This window comes from Lupinus angustifolius, chromosome LG11 (assembly GCF_001865875.1).
Source record: "Lupinus angustifolius cultivar Tanjil chromosome LG11, LupAngTanjil_v1.0, whole genome shotgun sequence".
NCBI classification, from domain to species: domain Eukaryota; kingdom Viridiplantae; phylum Streptophyta; class Magnoliopsida; order Fabales; family Fabaceae; genus Lupinus; species Lupinus angustifolius.
The window spans coordinates 3,779,449-3,792,163 of NC_032019.1; the positions used below are offsets into that span (position 1 = coordinate 3,779,449).

Consider the following 12,715-nt stretch of genomic DNA (forward strand, 5'->3'; position numbering starts at 1 on the left):
TAAATAATTAAAAAGCAATTGTCTTATTCAATTACTTAAATGAAAGAATGCAAAAGGTGAATTAAACCTAGATTAGGTTTGCTAAATTATCCATGAGAGACAATTTAGTTGGTATGGCAATGAGAAAATATGAGATATAAAACTTGGTAGTTAGACAATTTTTCCTCTTACTTTTTATCAAAAACTTTATTTATCATAAGCAGGCTTAACTTAATTATATTGATTATTATAAGTGTTTTTTCATGATTTCTAACAATTGATTATGTGACATTAGGTTTGGATTGCTGAGCTGAAGTTTATCACCTTTTTATATTCCAAAATACATTTCATATTTCCATACTCTCTAATATCTCTCTATACTAGTACATATTGTATAATGCTTTACTTTCCCAAAGAAGAGTATCTTGGTGAAGTGGTTTCAATCATAAATATCGTGAAACAAAGGAGTGAAAGGACAAAATACACATTAAGAAGATTGGTTAAATTTATGATAATATGTAGTCTTATTTTTTCTGGAAAATAAATTCATGATGAAAAAGGAAAGAATCGCACTATTGATGATGATTTTCTGGTGTTACAATGAGTGGATGTCAAGCTCTATCAGTTGCCAGTTGTTGTTTTTTCTTTATCCGTACTAATTTTGGTTTCTATTATTCTCTTTAGACCTTGACCAGAAGAAAAATGTATGCAAATTAGAAGATAGAGATATAAAGGAAATCATTAGCAATCATTCAAATAATATCTTGGCTTCTTGCATCCTAGTCTATTTTTAGCAACTTAGCATATGTTTGAAGAGAAAAATCTAAAAGTTTTATATATTATTGTTACTATTTATTTTTAAATATCATTGATTCTTCAAAGCAAGTAATATAAATTAATTTGTGGATGATGCATTGACTATATATAAATCTTTAAAAACTAATCGTGCATATATATTATGTTCAATTTGAGAATATGTATATATTAACAGTGTATGAGTTTTATACACCGTCATTGTATTATTCACCATTCATATTTAATCATCATTGACTTTAACTTTTCAAAAAATATAATCTAAATAAATGATAAATAATATAGTGATTATATATAAATATTTACATTGTTACTACATAAATATTACATTCATAAAATTTCAATTAAAATGGGAGCACATTATATGTACTACTTCATATATATTTTCAGATTAATAAGAAACAAGGGAACTAATACAAATTTTGGGACACGACTCCATATTAAAACTACAGGAGTAACTGGGTCAGATCAGATCCTCTCTCCACACTCTCATTGCTTGGCTGCTTGCTAAGTAGTATCTCTCCCATTCTGGCTATACATTTTTTGTCTTCAAATTTAATTCTCCCTAAATTTTCTCTGTTAACAACTATTCTTTGGCGTCATCTTAACTCCTTAGAGGCTGTGGACCATCCAGTTGAACCCATGACCTATGTAATTAAGAAAGGGAGAAAAAAAATCATATATGATAAAGATGAAAGGGATTTAACCAAGCAAGTCCTAATTCCCTCAATGGCCACTACTTCCAATAGATGAATGAATATATGCCCACACTCATGATCCAATGGATATTTTGAAAGGAATATATTCCATTAACTATCTCTTGATCCTTTTGTATTCCCATAATTATCTCTTGTTCTTTTTTTAGTTATTTTTAATAGTTTAATATGTATGTAATCTTAATGTAAAAAATTTTGTGGTCACTTTATAAGATATTTTTATGTATATTATTTTTATTTAAGAATCAATAATAATAACATATAAATAATATATGATACACTAACGATATAAAAATTCTTACAATATCACCATATTCTTTATTGGGGAAGTGGTTTGTCAGAGTCAATCATAATAACCTATATGTTTTATCATACCTACAATGGAATACTTCTCTATGAATAATAAGTATCTCTCAAGTAAAATACTCACACTCTCTCATTTTCATTACACATTCTCTCTATACATCTTCACTTATACTAACTTGATCTTCATAATTCCTTTTCTAGTACCGACTAAAACAATACAAGATTAGCTCTTAATTACAAAGATATAACATATCAGATAAGCCCTAGCCCACCAATATGGTAAAGGTGCATTGAAAAATTGCTAGAGTTCAATGTATAATTATTTTTTACAATCATGAGAACTTTAAAAATTATCTACATAATTTCTTGAAGTATTAAACACGTTTTTTCCTAATACAAATTACTATTTTCATTTTTTTATACTGGATCCTAAAGGTTGGGTTTAAAAAAATTTATATAAATATTTTTAATTGTTAAATTGGATAAATAGTAAATAGAATTGTTTATTCACCCAAAAAATGATAATAACATTACTTAAATATTAAATAATTCTTATTATGATATTTTCCAAGGTAAATTAAGCATTTATAAAAGTAATTTTGTATCCACAATAAAATATTTTAAAGATCTTTCTAACCATAAAAAATGACATGTGTTACTTTCTATTAACATTAATCTTACATGTGTACCTTATCAAAGTTTTAGGCTAAGGAATATTAAACTCATTAACCCAGTACTAGGGTTTACTCTGTCTCGCAAGTCTATAAAGATACCCGCTCAAAAATAAAATAAGATTAACTTTTATGTAAGCTGGCTTTGATTTTGAAAAATAAACATAAAGGGGTCATAGATTGATCTCAAGCAATCTTTTTTATCTTTCTCTATTTGCTTATTCATGTTCCAATGAATTTTAAAATATCAACATGCTTCTGAGATGTCCCATTCTCCAAAAACCCACGAGCACTCACCTAAGCCTAATTGAGTAAGATGGATCGATGTTATATAATCCAATGTATAATTTAGATTGTTTGGTAATTGTCCCCTACTACCCCACTCTTCCAAAAATTCCACATAGGGAAATGAAAGAAAAATGTTATTCTAATACTTTCTCCTACATTTTATTCTTAACTTTATATTTCTTTTTATTTAACTTTTTTTCCTTTTCATCATATTTCCTCCACTGCTTTTATATTTCTTTTCCTTATGTCGGTATAAACATTTTCAAAAAAATTGACCCATAAAAGAATATCATATACACAACAATGTATACTTTTGGCAAGAGAATATAGCAAAGGAAAATACTTGTGATACTGTAGGTTAAACATTTCGTGGTCATCAACTAGTGACTAAAAAGATCAATTGATTAAAACCCATTTTGTAATAATACAATTATTATGGGACCAAACTACATCAAATTCATCGAGCTGGTGCAACTCAAAATTGATTTTTCTTACAATAAATGTTCCTTTGAGGCCATAGTATGGCCTACTCAATCAATAGAGCATGTACATACTTATTTGTTTTTCTTCTTGTTAAAGACATGGATAATATACAATTACAATGATACTTCTGGTTTGGATTATATACTACTTTTTTATAGTAGATTACATGTACTAGACTTTGGTTAAATAAATTCAAATTCAATAAGTCATAGGGGTAAAGGGCATGGGAAAGCATCACTCTTTTTTATTTCTCTGCCCCAAAATCAGAGATAATAGAACAATTAATTAATTTGTTAAAAACATTATATGTAGCTTCAAAAGTTTGATTTGTTTAATGGTTTGTGGTTATAGTATAAGATTATGAAATACTTAGATAAAAGCAACCTCATCATTCAAGTTATCCTTTTGGAGAACACTAGAGAACAATATATATCTAGAAAAAATAAAAGTGCTAGTTTCAATAGCCTAAAGTGGAAGAAGAGGAGTAAATTCAGTAGCTCGAGGAAGAAATTGAGGAAGGAAGAAGCCAAAGATTACTCAAAACAAAAGAGAACCTATTTCAGATGAAAAAAATGGATGCTGTAGAAACAAAATCCACTCAAAATTATACTTCCTTGCACCCCTTATTATACGATTTCCTGCTCTTAAAAGGTGTAATAAATAGTAGGAATTTGAACGAGATTTGAGAGAATTGTGAGCTTAATAGTTTTAGGCTCATTTGGATGAGCTTCTAGAAAAGTACTTTTTAGAATGATTTTTTCTTCTTAAATTTTTAAAGTAAGAACTACTTTATGTTTGGAATTAATATTTAAAAAGTATTTGTTTGGATTTATTATTATTAAGATGTACAAATTTAGAATACTTTTTTTTAAATTTAACTTCAAAGTTTTTTATGAGTTTACAAAACATGCTTTTTAAGAATCTATAAGATTCATCTTTAAAAAAAATACAATTTGTGTTTTTATCTTGAATTTTTTATTAAAAGGAGAGTTGTATCTTAATTTGCTAAGTATTTAATTTTGTAAGGAAACCTTTTAATATTAAAAAATACATATTTAAATCAACTTAAATGTGCACAACAAAAATGTTAAATGGTGAATTTATGAGAACAACATTTATTGAAATAGATAATCACACATAACAAAAAAAAACTAATTCATTAATTAGTAAGGATACTTTTACACAAAATAAATTGGTCTAATGGTATAGATCTTAGGATAACCAAAACATTAGTGTTTAATTCAGTAAGTGAGAACCAAAAACATTAGTATCTTAAATAGTAAATTTTGATTTTTACCTCATTCCCTTTGTGTCCAATAAAACAATGAAAATAGCATATTAACAATCATCTTTTCTCCTGTGTAGGAAACACCCATGATTGCCCCCAACATGATTGCCCTCAACAATCCTTTTCAACCTTAGAAACTTGAGCTTCCAAGATATTCCCTCTCTTCCATTCTTCCATTCTTTTTCACTTTTTTTCCTTAAATCTAATTCATGCTTAATGCTTCCTTCCACTCACTCTCAGTTTAAATACCACCCTCATTCACTACATTTTCTCCCCCTCCCTATTTCCATTTTATCATTAACCCCATAAGCTAGGCCTCATAAAACATAACATATCATATCATACTCTATAATCTAAATTCTAAACAAACATATAATGGACCCTTCTTCCACAAACTCAGTGAATGGCTTCTACACTTTCCTTACTAAAGGAATTGATGAACTTGAAAGACTCTTCCACACAACCAACTTCATGTCAATCCAATTCCTTCAAAGGGCACTTTCACTCCTTAGATCCTTTCACACTCAGTTAACACTCCTTGTTCATAAGCTTCATCTACCAGTTGGTGATAAGTGGCTTGATGAGTACATGGATGAAACTTCTAAACTATGGGAAGCATGCCATGTTATCAAGTCTGGTATATCAGGAATGGAAGGTTATTACTCTTCTGCCATCAACATCACTTCTTCTCTTCACTCTCACCCTCTTCTCACTCCACAACTATCACGACAGGTCAATACTATCTTTCATGTTTCTCTGTTTTTTAAAGAAACTTTATAACTATATAGGTAATGAAATTAACATATGAGTTGTGTGAAGTTGTGGTCAAAGTTGTACTATATTCACTTCTCTGTTAAAGTTATTGTTTTGAGGCTGTAGAGATAGGATAAATGAGATAGTTTTAAGTGGAATTTATTTTTGAGGCTGTATTTTTATATTTAACATGGATGAAATTAACTTAGGTGATTTCTTTTTGGATAAACTTAGGTGTTGTTTTCAAGGTGCATTTTCTTCTATAAAAATACAATATGTGAGATAACATTCATGCACATGATAAATATACATGCCTTGTGTTCTTATTAAAATTAAAAATAGCAACACAAGTACATAGAAAACAACACTCAAGAACAAAACTGCATAGATTTTCTGAAGATACTTTTAAGGATACTAAATATTATTTGAGTGTAAATAACTGAAGAGAATGTGCTCTAATTACGAATTTGTGTTGGAAATGGTTGAAGTTGAAGCTTTTTTTGCCGTTTCTTTGGCATGTAAAAACAGGTTATGAGAGCCATATCAGCTTGTAGAAGAGAAGCTGTGGGGTTAGAAGGAGAGAACCGTGGTTTGATGGAAACAAGGGTTGAGCCACTTTCCCTTCGTTTCGACGAAAGGGTGTCTCTAGAATCAAAGCTCAACGGTTTCAACGGCTTCAGGGGTGTTTTATATGCAATGAGGAACGTTAGTTCAATGCTGCTCATGATTTTGCTACGTGGTTTGGTCTATAGCTGGCCTCAAACCTCAGACTTCAGTTATGCAGGATATGAGGGCAGATTGTTACTTGGGTCCGGGCTAATGATATCTGCGGCGAGGTTACAGCAGAGGGTAGCAACGGAGATAAGCCGAATGAATGCGCCACCGGGGATATTGATGTATGAGTTTAGGAGGTCAAGGGTGGCAATGGAGGAGCTGAGAGTAGAATTGGAGAGGAGGCAGGGGATGATGATGTTGGAGTGGGAAAGAGAGGTTGGTGTTAGGGAGAGGGTGGAGAATTTTAGAGGGTGCTTTGGAGTGCTGAGTAATGGTGCTGAGAATATTGTTGGCCAGCTTGATGATTTCTTTGATGAGATTGTTGAAGGGAGGAAGAAGCTTTTGGACTTTTGCAGTCATAGGTAAAGGTGAATAGAGTGTGTATCAGTGTATCTGTGTGTGATGGAGAAATATTAGGTTCCTATAAACAGAAAATGAAAGAAACTAAAGCTAGATAGAGTAAATGAAAATCAGTAGCTTCAGGTCTTAGTTGCTGTGGGTTGTTGTGCCTTTATTAACCCTTTTTATCTCTCTTGTGGTCTTTCTTTTGTTTACCAACTTAGTTATCATACTTGAAATTTTGGTGATGCTGCAGTGCCCAGTTACTAAGATTCTCAAATTCAATGAAAGCTAAAGGAAAATGTTTTTTGAATACTCATAGTTTTGTATGAGACATAATGTTGGATATGAGTGTAATTGAATACTATGATACGTATGAGAGTATATCTTTTGTCCCAAGATTTGACTAATAATAATGAAAGGGTATATGGAGTGATACAAATCTTGGGACTTGTTATAATACATACTACATGGCGTGTTAAGTTAAAATTTGAATATATGTGGGATATATAAAGTTGGAACAAGTATATGTAAATGTGAGTATGTCTAGAATTTCAAACAACATCACTCAAAAACTAGCTCATTGATTACAGCCAAAGGAGACAATAAAATAAAGTTATATAACAAAAAATATTTAAAGGACCCCATAAAGGTAAACATAGATTACCACAGTAACAGTGTCAGACTAAGTTTTGATTCCTTTTCTTCTGCAGTGAATGATTTTCCTGTTCAGCATTGAAATTAAAAGAGTGCTCTCATGAGTTGTTATAGTAAATGATTAATCATCATTCCAGTCCTGAAATAATAGAAAGGAAAGTTCAGAACAGAACTGTAGGGAGCACTCTTGAGATTCCTGAACTCCTTTAACGTGAAAAGAAAACTTATTTTGCTCCTATGAAGCTTTTGTCTCATTCTATTCACTTTGAAAGGAACAGAAATGATGATGAAAACTTCTTATTACACCCCCTTGCATGATGACATGACAACCACCCTCTCTCTCAATGAGAATATTTGTTGTGTTTCAAAATCCAACTACCCTTTTTGGGTATTGGAATGTTTTAACATATCACAAAATTTGAGGGGTCACTTTCTCATTTATAACCGTATCTAATGCTTTTTGTCCCATGCCGGAAATTCATGCCATGCCTCCTCACAAGGGTTCATATAAGTGCTGCTGCTTAAAAATGAAACAAGAAAATAACAATATTGAAAGGGAAAAGATGCAGACAACAAAAGAGTAGTAATATATTGACTATAATACATGCATTATTTCAATAGTTGATTTGTGTGAAGACATTTTTTTTCAGATATTGGAGCATTCTTAACATGAATTTCATAAGTTCAACATTACTTAATTTTGAATTATTTAAGTCCACCGAACAACATTTTTTCCCAGAGTTACACAATGTTTGTCAAATCAGAAGCTTGCTAACGAGTTCAACCAATCAAATAATTAAATACTTTTGTGGTTTTGTTCTATCTTGAATCTTCAAAGTGTAGAGACGTTTGGGCCAGATTTCAAAGTGGTTAAGGTTTGTATAGATATGAATATGGAATCGTCTTGGACATCATCTCTTTCTTGGATTTCATCATAATCCTTCTTATCCGACCCATCCTTAATTTCTATGGGTAACATTTTTCTTTATCTTTATTTATACTTTTTAATTTTATTAATATTGAAAAATAATTGGGATTTGTATAGATAGGTTGGTTATTAGTATGGAAATTAGTTCTCGTTCCTGTCTCTCCAATCCAAGCCCCAAACCATCGTCTCTCTAACATTTACAGCATGCCTGAAATTGACCTTCTTCTAATTTTACTCACACATGGTAACTTCTCTTTCTCTTCATTCATTTTAATATAACCATTATGGATAAGTTTTTAAATCAAGGGAACATTATATTAAATTAGTAGAACAAATTTGTTCAAAAGTTCAACAAGTAAATTCAGTGCATAACATTTTCAATCAAAATTTTCTTTTGGGTTTTCATTTCCTTCATATGCATCCAAATAGATGGGAGGGGAGCCATCCTACCACACCTTGTTGGGTAGACATTAAGATTCCTAGCAAATTGGGTGCTTTTGACTCAAACTTGGTTATCATGTATCACTTATTCCGATGAAACTTGAAAGTCAAAATTTATTCATATTCTTAGGTTTCGTATTGATTTCATTCATATTTTATTCAATCAAAATTTTGGAACAGATGTTGGTATCATGTATCACTTATACAGATGAAACTTGAAAGTCATTTAAGATTCCTCATTTTCTCACTCATCACATCTTTTACTTAGCTCAATAGTCTATTGAATTTAAATAAATGAATAGGGAAGATTAAGTGTAACTAATATAACTTAATGATTAAAGATTTTTTAAACTTAAATTAAGTTATACTATTTACACTCAATCTCATTCATTCATTTATTAAATCCAACAACCATAGAAGTAAGTGAAAGAGGTTCTGAGAGAAAAAAGTAATTTTATATGACTTTTAAGTTTCACCTTATCATCTGTTGGATTTAAAAAATAATATGAATGAATGAGATTGAATGTTACTAATATAATTTAATTTAGGTATAAACGAATCTCTCATCATATACCTATTACCTGTATAACAAAAAAGGTCCCTCAGGACATGTGACAATCTCTCAATCAAAACTTTCCCTCCAAAACATGTCTATGTTAATCATATGTACCTTTCAACATTATATATTCATTTTTTGTACATTGTACATTTTAATACTAATGATTAATGAGTTCATTTATTTTTTATTCTATGAAGAAATTACATCTCACAATAAAGGATATTGAATCTCTTTTCACATGTAAATTACTTTTCTCAAAATTATCATTTCATATATATCCATTTTCTTCTCTCACATGTCTATAATCTAATGTTTCTTTCGTCAATCTTCATTTCATTTAAACCTAATATGATGGCTTCTGTATCTCGCCACTTAATCTTCATCATTGTAGTTTTGTTCTTATTTTATAAATATGTTGTTTAAAGTACATTTTTATTGATTTTTTCATGCATTTGTTTAATTCTATATATGTTCTTATTTTTAGATATGTTGTTATTTTCTAGATCTTTTAATTGATTTTTTTGTTTATTATCTATATATATTTTTATTTTTTCTTTGATTTTGTTCTTTAGTATTTCATTGATTTGTTTATTTTGAATATGTGGTATGATTGATTTCATTATTTTGTAGATTTTATTCTTCCAATAATTATCTTCCTTAGTATATGATTTACAATGACTTCATCCTTAACAATGATCAAACTCTCAAAAACTATGTTATGTACTTGATCTCCATTTATATATATATACACACATTTAGTTACAAATTACAATATTGTATTTGTTCGTTTGTTGTTATGAATTTATTTATCTTTAATCTTATCTCGCATATATCAACTTATCTCTTCATTTGTAGTTTGACTCTCCCTTAAAGCATCTCTATAGGTTAGTTTTATGTCTTTGTGTCTTTATCTTACTAAAATCTTCAATTTTATTCTCATTTGCACAACAAATGAATTTGACTATTTTTTCCACACATGATATTTGTTAAAATATTTTTTCTTATGTGGTCATTTTTCTAAAGAAGGAAATATGAATTGGTCATATTCTTTGTATCAACATTTGCAGAAGAGAAACCTCACATCCTAGAACACAACCATTAGATGTTATATTAATTATCTGAGTGTGGAAGAATAGTTCTTTAATTTTATTATGTGCTTGCCCTTTTTCATTCGAGATATTTTTTCACTATCTGAATGTGTCAACCTTATATTAGTAAGAATAATCTTTAATTTTTTTATTCACATCATAAATAATTTGGCATGTTTAATTGTTGAACATGTATATGTTATCTAATTAATCATAGTAAATGTGATCATCATATCAGTCATAACCAGTAAAGACAATTTAATTTCATTTATATTTTATTCTATAACTAATATAAATTTGCATAATTATAACTGATAAATTTGCAGAATATTAATTAAATAATATTTACTAATTAATGTTTTACATCAATTTGTTTAAATTTGGAACCGTTAACATGTAATTTGTCTTGATTCATTGTATTTCATATCATGCGTGATTAATTGGGCATATTATATGGTTACTTTAACATTGGAAATTTAATGCACATTTATAATTATATTGATAAATAAATAATTAAATAATAATGTCATTAAGAAACATAAAAGTTCAAAAAATTTCAATGAGTTATAAAAATAACATTATATACAATTAATCAATTGTTAGTTACACTTTAGAAGCCAAAATTATTAGGCATGATTGCCTTTGAATATCTTTTATTATGTTATCTAAAAATTAAATAATCGTTCTCACAATTAGTTTTGTGATTTAATTTTTTATGGTGTTATTTATTTTTAATAGGGTATAACAATCAAAATATTAAATCAATTTGATTTGATTGTGATAATCAACTGATTTGATTTATATTTTGATTAAATTATTTATAAATCCCTAAATGAGTATAAATTTGCATAATCGTTAATGATAAATTTTTAGAATATTAATATTTAATTCAATTTATATTCTATTTTTTGTTTGAATTTATGGATTAGTTACAAAATGGAATATAAATTTGCAGTATTACAATTAATAAATTTGTGGAATGTTAACTGAGTAATATCTAATCATTAATGTTTTACATCATTTTTTTATAATTTGTTTATATTTTGATCCATTAAGCTATAATTTGTTCTGATTTATTGAATTCCATAATGTGCGTGATTAATTAAGCATATCACACGATTACTTTAACATTAGAAACTTAATGAACAATTATAATTATATTCATAAATAAAAATTAAATAATTATATTTTTAATGTCATAAAGAAATATAAAAACTCAAATTTTATGGATCAATTACAAAAATGACAATATACACAAGTAACCGATTAAGTTAAAAGATCAAATATAATAAGATATGATATAACACATTAACTCTATAATGTATGTGATTTATTAAGCACATTACACAATTACTTTAACATTACAAACGTAATATACATTTACAATAATATTAATAAAAAACAGTTAAATAATTATTTTTTTAATGTCTTAAAGAAATAAAATAGTTCAAATTTTTTGTTATTATAGATAATTAATTAATTAAATTAAATGGTCAAATATATTAATTAATTTGATATTCATCAAATAAATAAATGTATATTATAATTCATATATTGTGGATAAATCACAATATATCATTGGCCATTATAGGACAATAATAGTGCAAATTATAATTTTTTTTCACAAATCAATATCTTTATCTTTATTTCATACATTGTTGGATTTTTCAAATTTTTATCTTATTTTTTAGTTGAATTGATTTTGACAATTTTATTTTAAAAACTGTTGAAACATCTACTTACACGAGTTTACTTTAATGCATAAGGATGAAATTATAAAATTACAAGAAAATGAGGATAGCTATTTAAAAATAAAAGGGATATGGTTACCTATCCAATATTAAAATATGATGTTACTATAGCAATATTAAAATAGCAATAATATGAATCATAACATATTGTTTGTAGTTATTTTAGAGTCAAATAATAATAATATGTATTTTTATAATAATCTTATTTCAGAATAAAATAATAATGAAATTACAAATTTATTGATAATTTTTTTAATTAATAGGACACTACTAATATATCATCTTATGTATGCATAAAAAGCAATGTTGGAAAAGTCGAGCATGATATTAAACTGGAAGAGGTCTCGTATTAAGTTTAACCGGTTTAAACAGTTAAATCGTATGGTCTAACCAAATGGTTTTATACATAATTAATAATTTTTATCTAGAAAAGTATAATTGTGTGTAAATGTAAAGTCTTATATAATTAATAATTATGTATAATTATATTGAATTAATATATCTTCATCTTTTTTAATTGAACCATCCGATTTACTTCCCAGGTTAATGCACTTGAACCAGGCTTAACACAATCAGATCAAAATTTTCCCAGTTCAAAGCGGTTCAAAACTCATTTGGTTAAGACTACAAATCAAAGTCGTTTTTTAGTCCATTCAGCGGTCAGACCGGTCGAATTATCAAGTCCAATCCGGTTCTCATAACACTGATAAAAAGAGAAGCGAACTGACTCTCTTGAAGTTTACTCTCAACCACCAATGTCTAAAAACTCATCAATCACTTTAATGTTGGACTATTGTAGCCACCTGAAACACCTAAATTAAACCATTATCATATTAAGGAGAATAAACCATCTTCCAAGCTTCCACTAACTAGGTAACAAC

At 28.2% G+C, this 12,715-nt stretch overlaps 1 protein-coding gene across 1 annotated transcript; it reads left to right on the plus strand.

Moving 5' to 3' along the window:
* Positions 4,636-6,560, plus strand: LOC109360028. The gene is made up of 2 exons (XM_019604770.1): positions 4,636-5,276; positions 5,826-6,560. The coding sequence occupies exons 1-2, from the start codon at positions 4,920-4,922 to the stop codon at positions 6,435-6,437; spliced, it is 969 nt and encodes a 322-aa protein (XP_019460315.1). The 5' UTR covers positions 4,636-4,919; the 3' UTR covers positions 6,438-6,560.

Bases quoted from the DNA above. Each gene is read 5' to 3' on its own strand.
- LOC109360028 (XM_019604770.1), top strand. From the start codon at position 4,920: ATGGACCCTTCTTCCACAAACTCAGTGAATGGCTTCTACACTTTCCTT. The intron at 5,277-5,825 runs GTCAATACTATC...ATGTAAAAACAG, and splicing joins CTCCACAACTATCACGACAG to GTTATGAGAGCCATATCAGC.